At 35.5% G+C, this 27,902-nt stretch overlaps 1 protein-coding gene across 2 annotated transcripts in view; it reads right to left on the bottom strand.

Moving 5' to 3' along the window:
• Positions 1–27,902, bottom strand: part of cpvl (carboxypeptidase vitellogenic like) — a 134,088-nt gene that overhangs the window by 50,317 nt on the left and 55,869 nt on the right. Inside the window, exons 7-13 of one of the 2 annotated variants that reach the window (XM_039736432.1) lie at positions 26,375–26,454; positions 26,198–26,264; positions 17,276–17,398; positions 16,884–17,015; positions 10,358–10,456; positions 1,134–1,307; positions 287–683 (exon numbers count right to left, since the gene is read on the bottom strand). In XM_039736432.1, coding sequence (XP_039592366.1) covers positions 636–683; positions 1,134–1,307; positions 10,358–10,456; positions 16,884–17,015; positions 17,276–17,398; positions 26,198–26,264; positions 26,375–26,454 — 723 coding nt within the window. In that variant the 3' untranslated portion in view covers positions 287–635. Of the gene's footprint in view, positions 1–286; positions 684–1,133; positions 1,308–10,357; positions 10,457–16,883; positions 17,016–17,275; positions 17,399–26,197; positions 26,265–26,374; positions 26,455–27,902 lie in introns of those variants that run through there. The other variant, XM_039736431.1, reaches the window with a different exon arrangement.

The raw sequence follows: 27,902 nt of genomic DNA, 5'->3' as shown, positions 1-27,902 counted from the left end.
GGTGTTTTCACACTGCCATCTTAAATAGTAGCAGTGGAAATTAAATCACAACTCAAGCAAAGCTCAAGAAATCATGTACCCATGAATTAAGTCTCATCAGAATAATGTGAATACAAACTGGCAGCAGGATAACAATAATTCAAAACAAAATTTTAAACTTAAATAAAAAGTCCCACATTATAATGTACTCTGAAAATTAAAGTAAAACTGAAATCGTTTTATTTTACAAATATTTAAACAATAACAACATCCCAAAGAAAAATTATTAAGCTCAGAAAAAATGAAATATAATACAAAAGCGTGACACTAATAAGTGCAACTCTGCCTCATTTCACCTGACAGATGGGAGAGAGAGAGAGAGAAAAAGGTACAAACATTGGGAGAAAGGAGCGCTAAAGTGTGGTTCTTAGTGGACTGGTAAGAATATGCAATGTCCCATTTACAGTAGTTAGGCCCAAAGAGACATTTGGATTTGTACCTTTCTGTTCATTTTGTATTTTGTTTATCTATGTTTTCATTTACATTGTGTGTTCATTATGTTATTAATATGACACCCTTTTTGTAGTTGTTTTTCTCAATATTTATTTTGAGCTTGGGTTGGCCCAAAGGCACCATCTATTGTCGACAGAGGGCAATCAAATGAAAAACCTTGGAAATCTCTGCAGAACTGGATGTCCATTAATCTGTTTGGCATGAAAACACACAATTATATTATGTACATTAATATGGAAATTGCATGGAATATTTTAATATAAAGTTGACTTTGACAGTTTTGCATTTGTTAGAAAATGAAATTGGATGATAGATACAAAATAGGACATGTAGGCCTTTAGTCCTTGACACTCAAATGATTTAAGCATGTTGTTATATATATATTTCTTACATCTGTTAGAAGCTGTACCTTATTACCAAAAACTTGTAAGGCATTATCATTCATTTTCACGTAACAAGAGAAAAAATAAGAAAAAGTTTACTATTTATACTAAAGACAAAAAGCATTACACTACATTCTAACATTTTAAAGATGTGATTCATAAGGAATTCTCAGCAAATCTACATACTGTATGTACACAGGAATCTTTATGAAACTTTTACAGTATATGACACATTAATGAGGTAACAATAAAACTTACCCGATAATTATCCATTAGAATAGTTAACCATGGTTTAATGGTTTTCATTACATCCTCCAATAAATGTTTTTCTACTTCAGATCCATCATGGAAAATCAAATTGCCCACATGAATGCTTTTCCTCACTTCAGGCAATGATAAAAACTTGCCAAACAGTTCCTGATCTTTTGGTTCCTATGTAAACAGACATACATTCTTTTATTAGACATCATCTGACAGGTTATGGCTTCCTTAAAACTAACTATATATATATATATATATATATATATATATATATATATATATATATATATATATATATATATATATAAAGAAATACGCTATATAGTGCCCGATCTGACACAGATTGGACATGGGAGGCACGTGGAAAATAAACAAATACAGGTAAAATTCCGTTATAACGAATACCTTTACAACAAAATTTTCATTACAACGAAGTATTTTTATGGTCCCAGCAGTTTCCTCATATGACGCGAGTCTATAGAAATCTCATTACTATGAAGTACCTTCAGCAGATACTTTCATTATAACAAAGTGTCCAAAAGACCTTGAAATGCCTGAATGAATCATCAGAACAACTAGTTCTGTGGCCGCAGCTCAGTTGTGTACAACAATCCCCAAACAGAAACACTGTCATTTTTTTTTTCTTTCTTCGAACTTTCCTCGTACTGTTTTTTTTTTTGCCCTTTTTGTTTCCTGCGGTTTTCAGCGATACCTTTTTCTTATTGCTCGTCAACGTTTAAAAAAAACATCCATTGGAATTTAAGTCATTGTCACCCTCCTATAGAAACGGCAGACACAAAAAAATGCTAACAGTTCATATTAGAAAAAAAACTTTACATTTTTGCAGCTCTCGATTGCGGCAAAAAAAAAAGACATTGCCAGTGAATTCGGAATTTCGCCATCGACGCTGTCAACTTTCTTGAAAATCTTGGGTTGCAAACGTATGTGAACTGCTGCAGTTTTTATGTGGTTCAGAGATGCTCGTTCAAGAAACATTCCTATTAATGCAGCACTCATTCAAGAAAATGTGAGGTTTGTAAACTCTCTTGGAACCTCCCCTAACTGGACGATACAACGAAGAGCGTCGCAAAGTCTGATCTTCACGTCTACGGAAGACAGTTTATCTGTTCCCGGGGCAACAGCTGGCTCAAAGATATTCTGCGTCTCTCCGGCAAAGCAAACAGAAAAGATATCGATAGGTGATACAGCCTGACTGCTGTGTCTGTGTATAGCAGAATGGCAGATCACGCTACAATAAATAAGTGTGCCATTCCTGTTTCAAGCTGTTGGTTTTCCTAAAGTACTGAGACTCAGCCTCGTGTTTTGGGGTGCAAGACAGGGACTTATAGCGCAAACCCAATCTTTTATGATTTGCTTCTGTGTCACTTCACTGCAGCGCTATGAGCCTGTTTTTGTCCTGCCCCGGCAAAGGACAAACAATCTTCCACAGATGCTGCAATTGCACTTCGGGAAAGTGTATTATTGTAAGGAAATGCTGAGAAAAATTCTCGTCAGCATACCTTGTAGGCAGGAGGAGATTCAAATTAACACAAAAGAAGCTATTGAAATGATTGCAGATGCCTGGGTGCAAGTTAAAGAAAGCACTATAGTAACAAATACAGAATCGCATTGCAACGAAATTTTCATTATAACAAAATATTTTTTAGGTCCCTGGGAGTTTGTTGTATTGGAATTTTACCTGTATTTCTTTTTCTTCACCTGTGGGGCACGTCTTCCCCGTGAACTCCACAGGCAATAAACAGTCCCAAACACACACCAGTTACACTAAGCACTTTCCTTCTCTCTTCCTTGGCACCACCACTCCTCCCAGGCAACCTTGTCCACCTCCACCCGACTGGCTCCCTTTTATTGGGTATCTGGAAGTGCTCCAGGTGGTTGATTGCCGACATCCGGCTGCACTTCCAGGTAAGGAGAAACTAGTGCCCAAAAGGGGCCAGCTGCTCCTGTTGCAGCACCCCCTGGCAGCGCCTGTGGAACCCCACAGAGCTGCACAGAACCCCAACCCCCATGAAGCCCTGGGGGAGTTCGAGGCACCACTTCAACCCAGGGAGGCTGCCATCTAGCTTCCAGGGGGAGATACTGGGCTTCCCACCCTTGTCCCCCTGGTAGATATAGTGAAGGGGCGTCCCGGCCAGGCATGGTCCCTGGCCATCCGTCACAATAAATAAATATATGTACATTTTTGGTATACAAGTCAATTCCTGCAATAATAGACATTAATCTTAAGAGGTCTTTAACATCTTAGGTACAACATGCTAGTGGTATTATTTTGTATAAATGGATTCCTCATCTGCTATCACCGGTTTTTACTCCAAAATCTTCACCACTTTATTCACATCATTGTTGTCAAATGAGTCTCTTCCTATTCAAAGGTAAAGGGGAATAGTTTGGGTGACAAGAAATAAAAACAAGGCATAGCTGGGGCAAGTAAGTGACAGTACATGTGCAATAGTGATGAGTGAACCCCTCTAAATTTGCTTTTGCCTTTATCTCAGTGAAATGCACTGAAGTCCAAGAAGAAGAAGAATAAACTGACTTAATTCTGAGTTAATTATAATGGTGCAGTGGTCTTTTAAGTGTCCCTGAGGGATAGGGAAGCATTAGCCAACTATGCTGGACTGATTATGGTAGCCAAAAATGTGACCTAAGTGTGAGGCAGCAGTGCTAACCACTGCACCACCATGCCTCAAACAACTAAAGACGGAGATGAAATAACCACAAACAGAACAAACTGCCACAAGAATACAATAAGTTAAAATATATCCTTAGCTCACAAAGTTCCACTCACCTGGGGCCTCATGTATAACGCCGTGCGTAGAACTCGCACTATAACATGGCGTAAGCACAAAAGCCGAAATGTGCTTACACACAGAAAAATCCAGATGCAGGAATCTGTGCGTACTCCAACTTCCACGTTCTTCCGCTACATAAATCCCGATCAGCGTGAAAACTAACACTCGTGCACGCGCTTCATGTAACGCCCCAACTCCACCCAGAATTACGCCTCTATGAATATGCAAATCAATATAAATCGCCCTTAAGCTCAGCATTCTGTTAAAAAGACAATGGGAAAAGCACGGGGGAAATATAAGAATTTCAGTGAATACCAAGTGGAGGCAAAAGGAAAAACATACTATTTGTTCAAATAAACCGTGGTATAATCAACAAAAGGAAGTTGATCGAGTTACATAGCGTGTTGGAGATACTTGAAAGCTCACGTTTACAAAATCGCACAGTGCCGGAAATAAAAAAGAAGTCACATATCAAAGTCGCCGTGAAAAGGCGAGTTGTAGCCCACCGTCTGAGTGTCATATGAAAGCTTATTAGGGTACAGAGAAAAAGGCACACAGTGGGGGAAAAGCACGAAATGTCAACTTCAATCTCCACATTTCCACTTTAATCACGTAGTTTATTTTGTCATTAAAGTAGAACATCATAAACTTCATCTTAAAATCGTTTAATTAACCAGTTTCTCAAATCACATCGTAATTAAAGTAGCACATTAAATGCTTTGTTTTGTATTTGATCTTCTATGTGCTCTATGTGTGTGAATTACTACTTGCTTCTTAAACCGGCTCTCTTCCTCCAACTGGACACAGAATCCATTACATTCGTGATATTACAGTTCTCTGAATAACTAAAATACTGAGATGTATACGTGATATCATTTTTATGATGATAGGAGTTAAAGCACGTTATTAAACATGTGTTTCACTTCGATGAAATAACTTATTGCAGCAGTACTCAGGGGCGGCTCTAGGCTTGTGGTGGCACTGGGCAGAGGAAGAATCGGTGGCTCCTTCGCCCGCCAATGTCAGTAAGGCAGCTTATGCACGGTGGATGGCCATGTCCTTTGCAGACACTAGCCGCCTCGTGCTCATGACACAAGCATTTAACTTTTGCCGAAATTTGTTGGAGCGTTTTTAGCTGTGTTGTTATTTTCTCTTTCTGTTTTATATTTAATATATATTGGCGTAGCCGCCACTGCAATCCTTGCTTTTCTTTCCCCAAGTAACCAATCGCCACACAATCAGCTCTGTAATAGAAATTAAGCCATCTGTAAGCTTAGCGCCGATTCTTCAAAACATTTAAAGAACATTGAAATATCTTCGTAGTACATGTTTAATTATTCTTTCCTTCACGACACTCCCAGTGAAGAATATAGATTATTATTTAAATGAAGTTAAAGTTTTATAAAGTGGCTCAGGTTGTGCGATATTATAACTATAGTGCAAGTTTACAGTGGGGTGATTGTACTTATAAGTACAAACAGTTCTACAAGGTGCAATTGATTGAGTGCATTTAAAGTTCTTGGGAAGAAACTGTTTCTGAACCGCGAGGTCCGTACAGGAAAGGCTTTAAAGCGTTTTGCAGTGGCTGAGACAGCGTAACCTTGATGCTGTATACAGATAATTCTCTTTCCAATCAGCTGCTGCTGTGATTCATACTCAGATACAGTGATATAAATACTCTGAGTGGTGCAGTGAGAGTAATATGGAAAAAGATGACCCGCTGTAGCAACTTCTAACGGGAGCAGCTGAAAGAAGAAGAAGAAGGTGCAGTGACAGTAACAACGCTAAAGCAGTTATGGTATTTGGAATACTATGGCTGTTCCCTGGACCATTATATTGTTACAAGTTAATTGCAATCAGATGCGTTACAATAATAAACAATATGCGGTTAGTTTCAGTGTATTTATAAAGCCACGTCAGGAAAATAAAGTGTAACCACACAGGAACAGTAGCATTGCTTTGACGCTGGGTGCCGCCAGTCTGCAAAACCAAGCGGAGAACTTGCGTATGACAAGGTATGAGGTACCGTTGAAAAGTGCGTGGCTTTACGCCAAGTGTAGGTTTTATACATCGCGATTTGAACGTGGAAAAGTTCTTACGCAACATTTCTGTGCGTACACACCGTTTATACATGAGGCCCCAGGGCACTGACTAACCATGCCATGCCTCATTTTTTGAAGTCACCCTATATGTAGCTGGCACATCTTTTTTTTTGTTTCTTATTTATATGTGCAGATGCTTCACACTGTTTTCTTCAATCAAGAAGACAAAAACATCTTGAGAATAGTGGTAAATATTTTGTTATTATCATTTCAGAGGGCATCAAATATTTTCTGACTGTGGAAGGGAGAGGGCTACTTTAAGGTTTGTTTTGCCTTGTTACAGTTCCATGTGGCTAAAGGTGCACGCAATGTTGAGTGTGCCAGCGTACAGAGATCAGTGTTAAATGCTCAGCTGTAGTGTTCATAATTTCTCATTACGGTCAACTAACGTACCCTTCAAATGAAATTACTAGGAGATTTTTTTTTTTTTTAAATGCATGCATGTTGGAAATTCAGTATTGACTGAGTAGTAATATTATGCATGCATAAAGCAGACAGGGCTAAAATGTAAAATCTGAGGTGGACAGAGCTTACAGTATGCAAGCATGAAAGTTTTGTGCATACGTGGTCTCCCCATCCAACATGACTACTACAGCTCTATGGTGTCATGTTGGCCTCACAAAGTATGATGGGGCGCTGGAGGAAAAAAGTTAGTTTAAACATGGCACACAGCAAATTTCCCTGAAAATACTCAGCTTTTACCAGTCACCAGTGAACACAACATATTCGCTACAAAAACATTTTGGTGAATTTTACAAATCAAACAACAACAACAATAATACATTGTGCAATACTTTAATGAAGACTTCAACTGATGAGATGTAAACAAACATGAAAAACTCGAAACTCTGACTGGAACTTTACTGCATTAGGTGGCTGCACATGTTTAGAACATGGTGATCTGCTTCTGTGCTATTTCTATTTTGATTAGTGCTGTACAGATTTAAATATTTTATTAGGGTAGAGTAAGTTATTATTCTGTTCACAATACAATATAAAATATGTGAAGCTAATATTGGTTACTTCAAGGTTTTACCTGTAAACTGTTTCAGGAGAAAAATTTCTAATGTTTTTTTCTCTTTACATTTTTTGATTGTGGTGATGGCTTATCAATAGGTTTGCTTTATAACTGAATGTATAAACATATTATATATGTACTACTGGCTACACTGTTAGACTTTAAACCACCAGTTTGCTGGTTCAGCCTTTACTACCAATTTATTGTGTAGCCTTGAGGAAATCATTTAAGACCCAATGGCCATAGTGGGTGCTTAAGCAGCCATTAGAGAAGATAGATGGCTAAAGTATAGGTGTTGCACAGAGAAGGTAAGGGTGAGAAAGAGACAGAGGGACTGTGAGAGAGAGAATTCAGCTGACGTTACAAATCATGAAATCTAGGAGGGGTAAGTTAAAATTTGTAGTTTACTTCATGTTAACACTGCCAACAGCTTCATGTAAATAGAGTCCTGTTGCTTCATCTCCTCTTATTGTGTTCAAAAAGCTACTGTTAGCAATGTCAGCTGGTTGCCAGCATTTACACACTATTTTGCATATTTTCCTATTTGTTTTCTTTATATTAATTACTGACTTGCAGCCCTCCATTCACCAATACAGTTATTACAATGTGACATCACTCTGGCAAGGTCTCGTTGTAAGGTGTACAATTTTCATCTCTTCTGATGGTTTTGGAAACTAAGGATGTATCATATTTATGTTGTTTTTTTGTAGCAAATTATGCTGTTTATTGTATTTTTTTGTGTGTTTTACATGTTGCCTATAATGTTTTCTGAACACGTGTTACACTTTTGAAGAGTTTCTTTTTCAGCATCGTAGTACTGACTTTATGCCCATCTAAAGCTGGGTGGCTAGATAGACATTCACATTTATTATTGTAGAGGCAAGTGAGTAAAGCAAGTTGTTGTGAGCTCAACAATGAGTACTTCTTGGTCTTAGGGTGGTTTCTGGGTCTGTTGGAGATTTTTAACACCATATGTTGTATTCTTGATCAGTCTCCCCTCAGCTGCGAAAATACAAGGTATTTTACGGACACTATTTTGTGCCTCCAAGATTTTTTTTTTTTATCCCTTATCTTTTTTTTAAAATGGATGATTGTCAAAGCAGAAGTTATACACTTTGTACAGGATGATTATTGCTGTTCGAGTCAGAAGTAATTACAGCACTGTTTAATGCACCCTGTGTATTCATAGTAGCTCAGTTACAGTATTTAGCCATCACACTTATCCTGATGGGAGGAATGGTGGCACAGTGGTAGTGCTGCTGCCTCGCTGTAAGGAGACCTGGGTTCGCTTCCTGGGTCCTCCCTGCTTGGAGTTTGCATGTTCTCCCTGTGTCTGCGTTGGTTTCCTCCCACAGTCCAAAGACATGCAGGCTAAGTGTACTGCGATCCTACATTGTCCCTAGTGTGTGCATGGTGTGTGGGTGTATGCCCTGCCCGGGATTTGTTCCTGCCTTTTGCCCAGTTCTGGCTGGGATTGGCTCCAGCAGACCCCCCTGACCCTGTGTTGGGATATAGCGGGTTCAAAATTACTTATCCTCAGGCAGAATTTTGAGGGTGCAAGATTTTGTTTATGTACTTCAGTTATGAGATTTTCTAGTGACAAACGTAAACATCAAACAGCACCAGCAGCTAAAAAAGAACATTATTTTTAATTCTGTTTTTTGTAACTTACAACACAGCTTTAAGTAACACTGCTGACTGGTGTTGATATCCATTTTTAGAGTTCATGGATTGTGCTTTACTTATTATGAGCTTTTTTGTTTGCTTTTATGTTGCCATTTTTGGTTTAATGTCCATAACATGTCATCTGCAGTGCGTAAGTAACATAGTCTACATAATTTCAGTGACTGAGCAGGTAGATTTTTGAAGGTGTTCAATGTGCAAGAATTGTTCTTTTGACTCAATTCCATATTGGTATCTGGCATCTGGATAATCTGGCAATTCTAGTTATACAGCGTAACAGGCAAGAGTCCAAGAATTTTTTTTATTAAAATGTCTATTAATTTTCACTTTACACTTCTTTCTATTTTTTTAGATTTTCAAATAGACAATGTTATATAACAATTGTAATACATTTATGACCACAATTTTTAAGGCAAAAAGTAAAAAAAAATTAACAGCCATCTTAGACATGTACAGTATGACACTTTGTGGTCTCCATCCAGGAAATAGAAGTTGAGGTGGTCCAAGTATACAAGTACCTGGGAGTCTCCCCATACAGAAATCGGTTTGTAAACACTACATATTGTGGTGGATTGCCGGCATTTTACTCTGGCCCTCACCCCCAGGCCGCCAGGAGGAGCTCTCCCGACAGCATGATCATGCCCCGAGTTCCGGCAGGGCATCATGGACTATGTAGTGTTTATACACAGCCCTGCTGGATACCTTGGGGGCCACCAGGCGTCGCTGTAAGGGGGCTCGTAGGCTCGCGTGTGCCCTATAACCCGGGAGTACGTCATAGTCATGTGACGGGAAGAAACAACGTGCTCCCGGGGTGAAGAAAAGGACTGTTTGCCCTGACCCGGAAGGAATAAGGAACTGTGGACTGATGGGGCAGGTACACCTCCGGGTCAGGGTGTATAAAAGGATTGTGGGAAAGCCTAGACAGTGAGCTGAGCTGGGAGGTAGGAGGGCGAAGTGTCTGGGCGAGGAGGAAAGAGTATTGGTTGAAGATTTATTTGTGATTTATGAGTGTAGAGTGGAGGGTGCTTTGTGCACTGTGTAATAATAAAAATAATAGTTATTATACTTTCACCTGGTGTTCAGAGTGGTACCTGAGGGTGTTAGAGGTGGACCACGCCTCTATCTGCTACAATATGTATATAAAAATGTCATGAGATTAATATTTCTTGAGAAAGATTAGGGCCTTTTGCAGGGGCCTAACATTTCTGCACACTCAAATGGGCTTCTTTCAAGTGAATTTAAGCAATCAATATTAAAAAGAAATCTAGCTAAGTGTAGTTGTTCAGTTTAGTTTTTAGAGTTGTTGTCCTTTGATGCCAAGGAGGATGAAGGGACACTTTGCTGTTTATTAACTGAAAAATGTAAAAAAAAAAATATATGGACTTTTAAATAAGCATGAATGAGAGTGTTATATTTATTTTGTTGTTTGTAATTTTAAGTATATTCCTCATAGTTGTATGCATATATAATTGATTTAATTGTGTGTAAAGTTTCTTGGGATAAATAAAAAAAACTGTTGATTATTTACACTATAGCTACCAAGCAATCCTGTGTTAAGCCTTCTACACAATAATTAAGTACGCAAGTAAGCAAGGCAGAAAGTACCTGACACTGAAGAAAGTTGAAGTAGTTTGTACAGCCAGTAACATTCTGGTAAAATGATGGATACTGGGAAAGGTCTCCATTTAACAATAGATCAAAAACCTACAAAGAATAAAATTTAAAAAATAGCAGACATTATTCTAGATGGAAAATGTGTTTCACAGAACTTTATTAAGCACTAGAAGCAAACTAATTAGAAACACGTGGTGAACATACAACCTCCCATTATCTTAAAAGGCTAATCTATATCATATGCAAAATGTAATGCCATGAAGGCTTGATGAAAACACTTTGATGAACAAGAAAATGTTTTTGTTACAGCATAACAAATATATTTCACACTAGAAAAAGTTTATTTGCATTGTCAAATAACAACCTGAGTAATATAAACTGTGAAAAAATGTGAAACCTTCAATTTTAAACAATCTGAAGTAAACAAAAAGATTTCAGTGGTTTCATGCAAAGCTTTAGTAACTAGCATATATTAGCAAAGACATAAAACCTGATGCTCATATCTTTAACCAGACATATACAAGAAGTGTTTAAACTACAGGAAACAAAAAAATAATGGACAAACCATGCATTCAATTATTACAGTGTTTGTTTGTAAGTATACAATAGTCCAAAAGTGTGTCATCTATTTTCACATAAACAAAAAAAAGAATTTTCTGTGATCTCCAAAATATCAGGAAATAGCATTAAAAAATCTTAAATTACAAATGTATAATCAATTTTTTGATCTCATATTTCTGTATATTTAATCTCAAGACAAAAATATATGAGAAAGAAAACCACTCTATTCTCTTAAATGAACTGGCAACATGCAGCATCATTTAGTTGATGAATACAGGAAGAATCAAAAATGTTTCAAAATCTAGCCACCTTTGATTACAACAGTCAGTAAATACAAAAAGAAATACTAAACTTGTTTCTGGCATACTTAAGGGATCCCAAGTGCATTTCTTAATCATAATTATTATATACTTAACTCTATATGTTTTTATATTGGGAAAAGGATGTTAAACATAGAGCTGACAGGCAAGAGGAAGGCCTATGGAAAGGTTTATGAATGTGGTGTGAGAGGACATGCAGGTGATGGGTGTAACCGAGCAAGATGTAGAGGACAGAAAGATATGGAACAAGATGATCTGCTGTGGCAAACCCTAACGGGAGCAGCCAAAAGAAGAAGCTTAACTTTATATGTTTTTATGTTAATATGAAAATGAAATAACGAAATTCCTAAGTATAACATTAATTTCACTTTTGTTTTGTATGGTTATGATGGTTAAATTAGGCAGGTTCACATACACAGTAAACTTCTCTTTTGATCACATAATAGAAGCATACCAATGCTTGTAAGACTTTTTTTTTTTAATTAAACAATTTCACTGAGAAAGGGCATAAAAACAATAGGCATGGACATACCAGAACCTAATGAAGTACTTTTACAACAAACATATCTTTTGAACAGTATGGAATTGAGATGAGAAGTGTATTTTTGGTCCGAACTGTATTTAAGGTGCATCATGTGCAACCCAGAGCTTTAGAGTAACCAAGTTACTCATGTAGGCCCTACATATACTTGCGTTTTACATGGCTCTTCCCTTTTCTGCCTTCATCTATTCCACTAAATAAGCAATCTGTGCAATTCTACATTACACAAATAATTTCATATGGGAACTGTAAACAGAAGTCAGTAATTTAAACCTTCAATCTTGGTATAAGATGATCCAAGACAAGAACCAGTATAATGCCTTTAAATAGGCAAACAGGGATTGGAATTGACCATAAAAATACATAAACACAAACATATACAGTGGTACCTCGATATATGTCCGCTTTGGAATAAGTCCAACTTGGTGTATGTCCTGTTTGGACGCAAACAATTTTACTTGGTATACGACCTTTGTTTGAAATATGTGCTAGAACACCGCGTGCTACCCTTGTTTACCTCTCTCGAGACAAAGCCACGACTGCCCACGAGCGTCAGTACGCCAGTTGCTAGCATTCAGTGAACAACCCGCACTATAACTCTCTGTGAATTTTCACGTGATTTTGTGCTTTTCCGAGTAAATTTGAATTGACTGTTGAAAAGTATGAAGGTGGCATGCGTATCCGGCTGCATACTGTATGCCGAGAACAACGGTATCTACGATTGTGAAAAACAAAGACGTTATTAAAAAGTAAAGTGAGGTTAAATTTTCATTTATTTCATCTAATTGCTTTTGTATTTATGTATTTTAGTATTAAGCAGTGTTTAAATTATATGCCAATAACAATAGGATTTTTTTTCATGGGAACGAATTCATCATTTTCTCTTTATTTCTTATGGGAAAAATTTGTTTGGTATATGTCCTGTTTGGTATAAGTCAAAGAATCTGGAACAGATTAAGGACGTATGCTGAGGTACCACTGTATATTTTAATCTTTATTAATCTGTAGCTAAAACAGAAATAAACCAGACATAAAATTTAAAATTCTGAATTAGTGTAAGCTGCCTGCTCTAATTCATCTACTTTATAAGACAGAAATATACAAACAACAATAATAATAATAATAATAATAATAGGGCTAGATCCTTAATAAAGGATCCAATTCAAAAATAATATCCTATTTGTAATTAGTGACCTTGAAATAGTCTACAAAAATATCTCACATCCTCATGTTTGAAATTTGTCATTTTTATGTTTCTAGGAGTGGTTGTTAGAGGGCTAGGACTACTGGTAAACATACCACACATATCATACTCATGATCAGAAATCTTGAAATAGCGTAAAATCACAATCCACATGCCTATATTATCAGTCCCCATTTTATAGGTTTAGTGAAAAGGAGCAACTTTGACTCCTCACAGGCCATTAGGGGGTGAATCACAGGGGTCGGTTGATGTAGCATACACCACTCCAAGTCCTTTTGATCATTTTTGTGAAGACACTTATTGGTTTACTCATTTTCACTCAGTGGGGGGATCACCTGCACAAAATATGGTCTTAAATGGTCTAACAATGAGGACTTTTCATTTCTAGAGAGCAACAAAAAAAAAAACACACAACATCATGTAAGATGTATAACTAGACATTAAGATGGCTTGAACAGTATATCATATGTGGGGTTTACCTTGTACTGGTGAGTCAGGAGGCACTGCACAAAAAAACTGACATGGCTTTAAAGGATTTGTAAGTAATTCTTATGAGCACAAAAAGCTGAATTTTACCTTCATATGTAACAATTGTGAATAATATAGTACCTAGGAATAGGGTAATGGAGCAGAGACTGAAACAGGTGGAAAACTGTGTGCTTTTGAATTTGTATTAACATCCTCATTAAAATATATGGTATTTTACGTTATTCAAACCCTGTGTTCTCCTGAATACTCTAGCTGCTGTCATGTCCTTAGTAGATTTGATTTTTACTACTGTTTTGTTCTAATACTTTTTATATACTCTTTGATTAATGGATGTTTTCCCTAAAAGTAAGTACTCAAAAACAGAATACTTTTTATGTGATACCAGCATAATTAACATGTCTTATAAATGTAAACTACAAAAACATTAATATGCAAAACATAACTGGATTCATATTATAGTGCCTGCCAAATGTTTTCATATGCTACTGGATTATTAATTAAACTCACTTACTTATTCCAAACTGTATTTTTATTATTTGTCAAGATTAAAAAAAATTGAAAGACAAATTAGTTATTTGTCAGCAAATATTTTATCATGAAGAAAACAAATATGTGCTACCTTCATAAGGATTCACCAACCTTTCTTCTTGCACCTTGTAGTTTTCACAAATGATACAAACTGTCCTCACAAGGATATGCAGTAGTTGATAAAAAAGAAGTTGCATTCACTTCCCAAAAACTAACTAGAAAAGGGAAAACATTAACATTTGGAGTATTGCACCGATTCTGTTCTTGACTAAATTGTTTTACTTCTTGTAATGTGATCTATAGGGTCCATAAAACAGGCTTCCATCAAAACGTAAAGGAATATTCCACTTTTGAATTGAAGGCATGACTAAACCAGTGAATTGGGGGACGGGTTCAATTCAAAATATCATTCCCATGACACTTTCTGAGAAATTAATTCATGCATTTATTTCTAGTAGGATTGACTACTGCAATGCGGTGTTCACCGGATGTTCAAACTGTTCTTTATACAGCCTCCAGTTAATCCAAAATGCTGCTGCAAGCATTATTACAAGAACAAGAAAATACGAACACATAACTCCAGTTTTTAAATCCTTACACTGGCTCCCGGTTAAGTTTGGGGCAGATTTCAAAATCATCCTTTTAATATATAAAGCATTAAATGGCCAAGGTCCAACTTACTTGTCTGAACTTATCATGACTTACAAACCTGAGCTCACATTAATATCTCAAGATGCCAGGTCTGCTTATGATTCCAATGATTAATAAAATAACAGTGGGAGATAGAGCTTTTGCCACTATTAGAGATGCCCCTTCGGTCTAGGCTTTTAAATCCTAGCTGAAGACTCACTACTTCAGTTTAGCATATCCTGACTAGAGCTGCTGATTAACTGTACAGACTGCATCTCTGTTGTTAGTCATTAGCACTAAAACATAAGTAACATGATTGTTATAATTTGTTACTAACCCTCACCTATTCTGTTTCGCTTCTTGGTAAACAAATGTAGCACTTGGTGCCATGGCCCATTTGCCAAGTTGTTTTGCCTGCCTAAGGTAAAGTCATCCCTGATGGAGGATTGCAGGAATCGTGGGGTAGAGGGGTCCTTTCATTGTATTGGCTGGCCCCATATTATGTGATATCATCTACTTTTAATATCTGCTCCGTACTTGTAAAATGTTTATTTTTATACTATATTGAGGATTTGTTGTGTTCTGTGTATTGTATTAGCCCCCTTCTTTTTGACACCCACTGTACAGAACCTACCTGGAAAGGGGTCTCTCTTTGAACTGCCTTTCCCAAGGTTTCTTCCATTTTTCAAGTCAAGGCTGGGGGGCTGTCAAGAGGCAGGGCCTGTTAAAGCCCATTGCGGCACTTCTTGTGTGATTTTGGGCTATACAAAAATAAACTGTATTGTATTGTATTGTACTTTAGCTTCCTGTTTATGACATACAGTGATTAGTTTAGAACCATATGTTAAATGTTATTTTAGCAAAAAAAGCAAGTGTTTTGCACATTTTGAGCATACGGCTGGGTAATTGACTTGTCGATAATACAACATGATTAATGTAAGATTTTTTTTGCTTTTTACCCCCAATGGACTCTTTTCACATTGTTAACCATCTCCCATAAACTACATCAGATAAATAACATATACAAAAAAATGTTTTTGAATGGAGTATTCCTTTAAAATTTGAAAAAGACTTGTGAGGGAAGTCAATGCAAGCCAAATAATGACCACAGATTTAAATGACTAAAACTAGATGAAAGGTGGATTAGTAAAGTATATCAACAGCTCTTCAAAACACTGTCTTGGATAGGAGAATGGTAAGAACGAACCTGTTAATTTATCAACCTATCCTTTTTCTAACGGTCAAAAGTCAAAAGATTAACCTTAAATTTCATCTGCAACTGGCCATTGAGCACAAGAATGATGAAAACCTAACTATGTCGGATGAGCTATGCCCACAGTAAAGGTGGCAGATGGAAGTATCAAGTTGGAAATCGAGAGCTATACTACTGCACAAACCATTTTCATGGAGTTTGGTTAATTCTTCTATTAAGAAAAACAAACAAACTAAAGCCTAGAAGAAGCAGAACCTAGAACTGTCAACCTCAGTTTTTGATATTAAATTAGTAAATTCTTAAGTTTATATTTTAATTTTCTTGAGCATGTGAGTTTGCAGTACAAATATTTATCTGGAAAAGATGTGATTTTCTTTGTAATTATTTTAAGGTAAAAAAAACACTTTCAGAAGAAACACTATTTAAACTTTGCATATTAATATTTCTACAGTTTGTGCCAATGAGACAAAAATGCTGATTGTGCTTTTCACATAAAAGGATTATGTTTTACATTACTTAATTTTAGCAAAATGTCCATATATCATAACAAAAAAAGTTTGATTTATTCAGTCAAAATAAAAAATACAAATCCTATATTATATATTACAATGGAAGAGTCTGTCAGTACCACCACCAATATTCTCCAGCCAGAAAACATAGTAGTACTGTTTGAGAAGAGTCCACAACCATAAATTTAGGTCTAGACAGCTAGTCCATAAATAACATATCTTTATACTGAGGATATTGTAGCTACAGCTAGGGAAGGTATCACATCATTTTGCAAAGATAAAATAAACTTATATAACAAAGAGGGAAAACTGTTATAGGGTGATTCACACTTATGTTACTTTACTTACTTTTTGGGAAGAACAAAAAATGAACGAAAGAGTAGATTATGAATGTGTTGCATATATACAAAAAGCAGCACAAAATCAGGAAATCTGCAGTGTGTTTAGCTGTAGAGTATTGCCTTTCTGAATTATTGATAGATACATTGATGGATCAAACAATAAATAATGTATGGTACATACTTCAAAGGCTTTGACCCATTTTTTCTGTTGGATGTACATCACTCCCAGATCAGTTTGCTGCTTGACAAACTCTTTTTGCTTCTCATCTACAATGCCCGTCTGATACATGAACTCTGCATATCCTCCCAGCATCTACATGTTAGAAAAAAGACATTAAGAAAAGGATTCCCTCACAGCTAAAGTAGGTCAAGAACAAAGTGTATATATATATATATATATATATATATATATATATATATATATATAAAAAACACAAAGGCTTTCTTACTACATGTGGAAGGGATTATACCTAAAAGCTATTAGATTGATCACTGACAAAAGACTTCCTTTTATCACGATGAGCTTGTAACTTAAAAGGTACTTTTCACATAATTAAAACATAAACAACCTACAATTTCAGGATCACAGAGTCCATCTCCAATTGCAATCCCCTTGAAGTTGATTTTGATTTTAGCTGATGGGTTGTTTTGGTGGATATAATAACCAATTGCTGGGATATATTTTCCTGCATAAGACTAAAAATGAAACATGTTATAAATATATATACACACACACACAATGAATAAAAAACTGAATTTAAGTTGAGTGCAAGTAATATTTGATGCATAAATGAAATGTGCAAAAACAAGGTAAAACCTATATAGGCAAAGATTTTTAAACATACTTCTTTATTTTTCTTTAAGAACAATTCTAGGCTTTACAGTACCAATAATATAAATATGTTATGCCCATTAGTTACAACAGAGATATGACCACTATCGTGTTTTGAAAAAACACTTACAGTTGATAATGCAAAACAAAATTAATCAAAAGGAAAATGACCATACAATATTTGAGTGATTGGTTTTGTTTGCTCAGAAATACTTTTAGTTTGACAACACTCAGTTAGCTTTGTGCAAAGTGCCCAGTGTCACCTTGGTATAAATAAATGGTGGGTGATCTTTTGGAAATTCAACATGGCTAAACAAAACCCACAATGAGACAAATAGACATACTCTTAAGACAAAAGCTGGAATCCAGCGGAATAATGCCAAATTAATTGAGAAAAAAACACTGTACATTCCTGTAGTCTTAAAATAGACTGGTTTTGCTGGTACAAAACTTTGTGTATGCTAATGAGGGGTTCTTCCGATCATCCCCAGCATGTTGTGTAGATAAATAGATCATTCTGAGTTTACCATGCGCCCCTCCAACCCTGTGATCAGAGAGTGGCCAAATATAGCAGTAGCATCATTTTTACCACATAAAAAATGGTTTACAGTTCAAAAGAAGTCCATGATCTTCAAAAGGTAAACCAGTATCCAGGTCACAAATTTATGTATTCAACACTCAGATGCTTGTCTGTTATTGCCGAAAATAAATTGTTCATAACTGGTGACTCCATAGACTGTAATGTAAGAGTATCTAATAATGAAAATTCAGCAGTTCAAGTTTGATGTTTACCAAGGGGGGCTCCCTAAAGATAAACTGACTAAACTACTAGATGATGAAGTTTCTAACTTGAAATGGAAATACCTTTTTACTATTTTGGAGAAGTTTGGGTTTGGCCCGAACATTTGTGCATGGATTAAATTACTGTATACTAACCCAGAAGCTTCAGTTTGCATCAATAACATTTGCTCAGACTACTTTAAACTAGAACGTGGCACAAGACAAGGATGCCCTTTGTCACCACTGCTGTTTGCAATTGCCATTGAACCACTGGCAATACATTGTCGAAATACTGATCAGATAAAGGGGATTAGCAGAGAAGGACTGGAACAGAAAATCTCATTATATGCAGATGACATGGTACTGTATATATCGGACCCAGAAAATTCTGTGCCTGCAGTCTTAGCAGCACTCACAGAATTTCAAAAGCTCTCTGGTCTCAGAATTAATCTGAATAAAAGTGTACTCTTTCCGTGAATTCGCAAGCATATAATATTAGATTAGACACCCTTCCTTTTATCATTGCAGAACAGTTTAAATACCTCGGGGTAAACATCACAAGTAAACATAAAGCTCTTTATCAACAAAATTTAAATCGTCTGCATGGAAAAAATTAAACAAGACTTGCATAGATGGTCAACCCTTCATCTCACACTAGCTGGAAGAATTAACACTGTTAAGATGAATATTCTTCCTAAGCTCCTTTTTTTATTTCAAAACATACCAATATACATTAATAAATCGTTCTTTAAGCAATTAGATTCAACAATAACCTCATTTATTTGGAATTCTAAACATCCACGCATCAAAAGAGCGACCCTACAAAGACAAAAGGCAGAAGGCGGCATGGCTCTACCTAACTTCCAGTTTTATTACTGGGCGGCAAATATACAGTCGATAAGAACCTGGACACAAATAGAAGAACATATACAGGCATGGACCGCAATAGAAGTAAAATCCTGCAGTACTTCTTTGTATTCCTTGCTTTGTGCTCCAATAAACACACGCTATCGGCAATACACTAATAACCCAATTGTGCTCCACTCACTTAGAATCTGGAACCAATGTAGAAAGCATTTTAAGACGGAGAAGCTTCTTTCTGTGGCACCCTGCAAAAGAACCACCTCTTTCAACCCTCACAAACATATGCAGTTTTAATATCTGGAAAAATTTGGAATTAACTTGCTTAGAGATCTTTATATAGACAACGTCTTTGCATCCTATGAACAATTACATTCCAAATTTAACATTCCAGCTACAAATTTCTTTCACTATCTTCAAATCAGGAACTTTGTTAAACAGAACCTTCCAGATTTTCCTCATCTTGCACCCTCATCCACGCTGGAAAAATTATTGCTCAATTTCAAGGAGTTAGACTCCATCTCTACAATATATAAAATCCTTTTACAATCCCTTCCTTTCAAAGATCCAAGAGGACACTGGGAAAATGACCTCTCAATTAATATATCAGAAAAGGAGTGGAAAGTAGCAATGCAGAGAATTCACTCAAGCTCCATATGCAAAGCATACAATTATACAACTCAAAATTATATATGAGCACATCTGTCTCGACTAAAACTCTCCAAAATGTTTCCAGGGCATGATCCAACCTGCGAACGTTGCAACCAAGCCCCAGCCTCACTAGGTCACATGTTCTGGGCCTGCTCCAAATTAACATTATTCTGGACAAAAATTTTAATTACCTCTCAGACAGTCTTGGACTCACAATCCCTCCTAACCCATTAACAGCTGTGTTTGGGGTTCTTCCAGAGGGTCTTAAAGTGGAGAAAGACAAACAAATTGTGATTGCATTCACTACACTGTCGGCACGCAGACTTATTCTGATAAACTGGAAGAACCCAAACTCTCCTCTTTTAAGTCAGTGGGAAACTGATGTGTTATATTATTTAAAATTGGAAAAAATCAAATACTCAGTTAGAGGATCTGTGCAGACTTTTTTCAAAACATGGCAGGATCTAATCAGTAATATTTTGAAATGATTTTATAAAGCACAGAGAATTTGTTGATTTAGGTATTTTTACAAGCCTTAAATTTTACACCGTTTGGCTTGCTCTCTCTCTCAAGGGTGGGGATCGATCTGTTCTTAGCATAATTCTTTTTTTTGTAAAAACTTGATTGCTATGTATTGATTGTAATAAAATTAATAAAAAAAAAAAGTTTCTAACTTGTTTATTTTTTAGCAATCTAAGGGCATTAAAGAGGAAGCACATATATATTTGCACAAAAGCTAAAAGAAAATGTCACAATTTAATTATGCCTGGTGCATGGTTGCCAGACATCCCAATTTGAGCAGGAACGACCCAAGTTCAACAGATAAATCCTGAGTGCCACATTGTCTCTGGAAAAAATCATGATTGAACAAAAAAAAAAAAATCTTAATTAAATTTTTATACTGAACATCTAGTTAAAAAGGCTTGCTACATTTTTGTGGATAACCTGGAGTACCACCTTTAATGAATAAAATTCATAACTGTCAACTGAATCTGAGTGTTTGAATCATGTGTGTTCGTGTAAGTCATGTGCTTGTGTCGTCATACACTTCTTCACTTCTTGTGCTCATCATGGCTTCTCATGCTTGTGTGTAATTCATTTTGAAAGTCAGTGATACTGAAGAAGTCTTTTCGATTAACAAGGTAGGTTGTATCTAAATATCTGCATTCTATTTACAGATGTCGTGTTGTATTATATGAAACATAAAACATGTCACAAGTTATATCAAACACACCGCACCCAAATTATGAATAAAAAAAATAAGTGAGGTTATATACAAAACTCCACTAAATGTTTACAGTACATTTGTATTTATGTGAATTTAGTATGCATTGAAATACAGCATATAACTGCTTGTGTAAGTAAAATATGCAAAAACATTATTTTAACATTATTAGGATAAGCATTATTTCTTTCGTTTCATATAAAGGTTTATATCTAAAATTTGATTTAATGAAATATATATTTTAATGTAAAAACTTTTCATCCTCATAGAAGAGTAGTTCCAAAGATAAAAATACTCTGCCTAAGAAAATAAAAACTCCCTTAACATCATTTTTTTGGTTGCACAAAATGGTGGCTGCCCCGATCTCTGATTTTGGAAATATGACAACCATGGCCTGGTGCCTTGCCAAGAAGAACAGGGCATGTAATTAATAGCAGTCTGCTTTGCTTCATTATTCACTGAAAACCAGGAGAACACCTAAAATCAAGTTTAGTTCTGCTCTGACTTATACCAATTTTTGCGCTACAATTTCAAAATGCTTTAAACATAGAATTTTTGGCACAGTGGACGACCTTGCATTAAATTCATATATTCCAGTTTGTGTCAATGTCAATAATATGTCATGTATTAAATCATATAAAAATTAAACTGTCTCATTTACATAACAGCATTCAAAACCTTTTTCTATGAAACATTCCTTTATTAGCAAAGAAAAGTTTTAGTTAATAAAATTATTTTAAGCATAAAGTCCCAACATCTGTTTCCTTATTGAACATGACTTATCTCTCTCTCTCTATATATATATATATATAAAATCCAACGTCTGTTTGTATGTTTGTCCACTTTTCAAGAGAGAACTACTTAACAGATTTAGATTGGGCTTTTTTCTAGAATTTGCTTGAACATTCCAGTTGATTTTGCTACTTCTCTCATCACACTAAGAATCGTAGTTCACTTGCGGGCGATATATTCGTGCTAATCTGAGACAGAGGCTGCAGGCCAAGGGGAGGGGGAAGCGTGACGTCAGGAGTAGGGAGCCAGGCAGGGCCCTCTTCACATTCCTGTTTCACTTCTATGCAGACAAAGCCACAGGGAGCGGCTAGTATTGTATATAAAGACACCACACCTTTAGCTGATGCTCCTCCTTATAGCTTTACCAAGCTCCATAAATTACAGTGGTGTGAAAAACTAGTTGCCCCCTTCCTGATTTCTTATTCTTTTGCATGTTTGTCACACAAAATGTTTCTGATCATCAAACACATTTAACCATTAGTCAAATATAACACAAGTAAATACAAAATGCAGTTTTTAAAATGATGGTTATTACTATTTAGGAAGAAAAAAAAATCCAAACTTACATGGCCCTGTGTGAAAAAGTAATTGCCCCCTTGTTAAAAAATAACCTAACTGTGGTGTATCACACCTGAGTTCAATTTCCATAGCCACCCCAGGCCTGATTACTGCCACACCTGTTTCAATCAAGAAATCACTTAGAAAACCCTCAAATAAAGCTGAATTACAACAATTCTGCAAAGATGAGTGGGCCAAAATTCCTCCAGAGCGCTGTAAAAGACTCATTGCAAGTTATCGCAAACGCTTGATTGCAGTTATTGCTGCTAAGGGTGGCCCAACCAGTTATTAGGTTCAGGGGGCAATTACTTTTTCACACAGGGCCATGTAGGATTGGATATTTTTTTTCTCCCTAAATAATAAAAACCATCATTTAAAAACTGCATTTTGTGTTTACTTGTGTTATATTTGACTAATGGTTAAATGTGTTTGATGATCAGAAACATTTTGTGTGACAAACATGCGAAAGAATAAGAAATCAGGAAGGGGGCAAATAGTTTTTCACACCACTGTATATATTAGGGGCAGAGGAAGTATACCTTGAAGTATATTTAATGATGCATTTTGAACATCACCAAAAAGTCTACCTATTCTGTCCTTGTGAGGATGTAATATTAAACTGAATTTAATTGATTATATGGTTATTTTACTAAATGATACACACCCTAGTCTTTAGTCTACCATGTTAAGTGAATGTAGCAACCACTGATAAGACTTCTCTAATAATTATAATAAAGTAAATATGAATATGATAAATTTCATATTCACAAAGATGTGAAAACCATAAAAGTTTTCTGCTCTGATTGAATCTGTGGAATTTCACATCTTAAAGACACATGTTGCAGGTTAATGGGCTACTCTAATTGGTTCTGAGCAGGGACTGTGCTCCCGATGCTATCATATGGCCACTGTGGCCATGAATTGTACAAAGTGGCCACAGAATATACACCACGTGTATTAGCTAAACTCTACTTATCTAGCTTAGGAATGCTGTTAGCCCCTAAAGTGCTTAGGTTTACAAACCAAGCATTAAAAAATGAATAGTAAAGGGAGTCTTACGGTCTATACCAATCTGACTTTCACTGGTGTAAACCACGGTAACACATGTAGTGTATAATAGATTAACGAAATAAAAAAAACAAATAGTAAGTAAATTTAATAAAGAAATCAAGGAAATCCATGGGTTAAAGTACTTGTACTGTTAGAATTAAAAAATGATTCTATTTTTTCAATCAAACGTGAGCCACTTTTCATTTAGCAGTAGGAATGTTTACTCTCTTAGAAAAGTCCACATGGAAACATGAAATCTAATTGTGATCACATGCAGAAAAATTACACAAAATTCTTAATTAGAAATGCTTTTAGGTTTGTGGTTTTAACTACAACTTTATGTGACCAAGTAACCTTAGGTTTACAATAATCGAAGGATGTGAAAGGAACTGGCTAAAAAACAGTAGGCTTACTTATTTGTTTACAAAGGAGTATTTTCAGATACTTGGCCACATTAGACAATATGTACACTACTAATTAGCATGATTAAAAAGCTATACCTGACTGGATCAATAGCTAAGATCAAGCATGTATTACTGCTAACAAAGGAAGACATGCATATAAGTTTCTAGAATACGTTTTAAATGCTCGGTTTAAGTATTTAAGATATTAAAACAAATCAACATAATTAAAAATGTAAAATAGTATGGTAAATATCTACCATATTTAATATCCTCCATCAGATGTATTTTCATTGGAGGTACTCCGGGCACAGTAAGTAAGTAGTGCTTCCATAAAATGAGTGTAGCTAGTGATGAATTGCATTTGCTAGTTTAATAATGTGACGAGTGATGTAAACTTGCATATTTCCCAGGGTTCTTGCCCAGTTTGCAGTATTATTTGCATCACAGAATTCATCACTCTGTTCAAATACAATACTCTCAATCAATTTGTTTAGCTGATGCTTCAAAAGAAGAACAGATTTAATTGACTGTTTTTCTGAAGTGGTCTTAAGCTTGGCCCACAATGTCTTCTAAAACTTGTGTCTTTCTCACTAGCACTTCAAATACTTAATTAACTTCATAACAAAGCACACCATTGTTTTTCTTGTGAAATTCCCAATTAGTCTGATGTGTCACATGACCCTCTTCCTATTGAAAAAACAAAAGTTGGATCCAAAATGGCCGACTTCCAAATGGCCACCATGGTCACCACCCATCTTGAAAAGTTTCCCCCCTCACATATACTAATGTGCCACAAACAGGAAGTTAATATCACCAACCATTCCCATTTTATTAAGGTGTATCCATATAAATGGACCACCCTGTATATTAGACTTTTATCCGAATCTGTAAAATGCCATTCTCAACAATCATTCATCTAGAAGTGCAAGATAATAGTATCTGGTGTAGTTTTTCATACCCCTAAATCAGCATTACCACAGATCTTCCCAGACTAAAAGTAGAACAAATAATAACAAAAAAATAGCCTGCCCTACAGTGTACATCACCTTTATGTGTGAACCATATTTTCTTATCTTTGGACAGTTAAACACAAGATTTAATAATAAGAAATTGTTCATTAGAATGCAGTTTCCATTATCTTTACAAAGTAAACCCCATAGTTCTAGCATATAAAAGTATATAAAAACACAATATGCTGCTCAGACATAAGATTTCCTCACATGCAGAGCCCACCTTCTTCTTGACAGTTTTAAGTGTGAGTATTTGAAGAATAAAAATTTCCTTGGACATACAAGGGGTAACAGCTCTATACTGTAGATCATGGTTTTAGTGCCTAGAGTATGTAACCAAAAGATGGCTGTGTCACATTGTATATTATTGTGAAGTTGGCAGTTACCAAAGATTAAAAAGTTTTCTAAAAAAATAATGCAGTATAAATAGCAATGTGATTATGGTATAGAATTCAGCATTGTTGCCTCACAGCTCTAGAGACCTGGGCACTGTGTATGTAGAATATGTATGCTCCACCAATGTCTGCAAGTTATGTCAAAAAATAAAATGCCTCCTTACATGATATAATTAAAAAAAAAAACAGATTGGCTTTGTTAACCAAGCAACTGATATCCTTCCCCATTGCTGAGACAATTTAGACACTGTGATCAATTACCAAAATGAACAGTCTCAAAAAATAAACTTTAGATAATTTGAAATGTGAGGCAACTGGTGTTCAAAAAATAATGTCATATTTAACATTTAAAAAAAAAAGTGTGAAATTGTTAGCTTTTTGAATGCACACAAAGACTTGTTGAGTATTGCATCCAGGCCAAATGAAGTATGAGATACTTCTGAGGCAACTCAAACAAAAACACTGTACAAACATGTAGAAGAAGGGAAGTGTGTGGATTGTTCTTGTTTGCATAGGCTGCATGAATCTTAGTTACAGCTTCTTGCAAATTATTGTATTTTAATAGAGATGAGCATGTGCAAGGAAAAACAGAGTTAGAAAGCCTAATGTAGAAGGAAAAAGAACACAGAATGAAGAACAGAAACTCAAAGGTAAGACTTGTCAGTCCAATCAAATGTTATGGCAAAGCTTATTCAATTTAATAATTTGATTGTCAGAATAAAAACTGGGTCCAAAATGTTACAGTTTTAAAATTCTGCAGCTTAAGTGATGTTAAAATTTCTCAATTTTTGTCAGGTGGTATCTCTTGAATTATTCTTGCAAAACACCAGAGTACTGCATTCTTTTTCATCTTATTATGTAGTTCTTAATGAATATTACTCTGTTTATATAACAACTTTGTTACATTCCAGGAACTACGCCAAAAAGTTTTGCTTACCTCTCCAGTTGCGTAGAAGTCATTTTTCTGGTATTCATAGAATATTTGAAAGAACTGAGTAAGTGCACTGATGAAGAAAACAATATATATATATATATATATATATATGTGATACAATAAAATGTACTTTAAAAAAAACAATGGTGACGCAAAGATAAATATTCATATCTCTATAACCTGTATAAGTCCCTTCCTACATCATCTTGGTTGCGGGCAAATCCTTGGTCGTCTTCAGTGAAACTGAATCCAGTGCCAACCTACAATAATGTAAAGCAATTATATTAATAAATATAAATAAATTATATTCTCATACTTTCAGTGTATCAGGCAGATGAAATAACATTTTTATAAGTAACAATAAATTATGTTATATTCACTCTAATTCAAAACCTATTAAAAAAAAATGGAAATAAAACTCTGAACTCCAGTATTATGCTACCATTCTTCAAACCAAAAGAATAACTATTACAATTTTTGTAAAGCACTTTTTGACAGTAGGGCACAGTGATTATCTTACAACCTAAGCTTGGACACTATGTGATCTCCAAAACAACATTCTTCCTCTTTTCCTCCAGGTATTCTGGGTTTTTTTTACATCTTGAAACAAATACAGGCTGGACTTATTGGAAGCCTAAAATGACTCAGTGTGAGCATGGATGCACAGATAGATAGGCAGAGAGAGAGTTAGAGAGATAACAACTTTATATGCCCCCAAGGGCAAACTTGGCTTTTTACAGAAGCCCTTTAAATAAATAAATGAATGAATGAAAAATAAATATGCACACACATAGCCTGAACACACACCAGAATGACTGAAAACAAAAATGTTATAAAGAAAGAAAAACTTCTGACTTGGCAGTCAGTCCCAATTCTGCGTTATACAGGTATATTTCTGTTGGTATAACGAAGCCCCAGTAGCGTCTCTTGTCACAATTCTGCTGAATAATTTGTTGGCAGAAAGTCCTCAGTGCTGGATGTGCAGCATTGTTTATGATGGCACACAGTTTTGTTTCAATTATGTCCTTTGCTGCTGCAAGTTTGCTTTGGTTATGTGAAACTAGATTTTCAACTGTTACTTAAGTGAAAACAAATGATCGAAACAGGCTGTTTATGATGCACACAATAAAATAAGGTTTACAAATCTTACACCAAAAATTGATTATTTGTGTCATACAATGGAAGCATTTACTTTTATTATGCTTGAAACATAAAAGTTTTTATTGCATCTTTTTGCATAAATATACACTGTAAATGCATGTATTTAGTAATATTATCTTGATTAAAGTATTTTTCACATAATTGACTTTTTTGATTTTTTTTTTCACATCTTCATAGCAGTTCCACAGATCAAATCTTTTTGTAGATGCCTTTGTAGTCCCAAACATTTTATAATGTTTAGATGCCTAATGTAAACTAAGTGGTATCAGAGTTATGATTGCTTTAATTCTTTAATTCATTAGCTGCATGCCAGAGTGGGGAGCTTGTACTGACCCTCGTGTTGTTTCACTGTAATGTGGTAACTTTGATTTGTTTAATGGGAGATGATTAAATACTAACATTACACAAGCTAAACACTGCCAAAGGTATACAGTAAAATCTACAGCTGCCATGTCATTACATTTTTGCAGTGTTTTTTTATTTAACATCTTTTATAACTACCTTCAAATTTCCTATATACTTTTGTTTACTAGAGATGATTGTGGGT

Source organism: Polypterus senegalus, chromosome 15 (genome assembly GCF_016835505.1).
Source record: "Polypterus senegalus isolate Bchr_013 chromosome 15, ASM1683550v1, whole genome shotgun sequence".
NCBI classification, from domain to species: Eukaryota; Metazoa; Chordata; class Cladistia; order Polypteriformes; family Polypteridae; genus Polypterus; species Polypterus senegalus.
The sequence above is the reverse complement of the archived record's forward strand: the minus strand, read 5'-3'. Positions and strand labels throughout refer to the sequence as shown.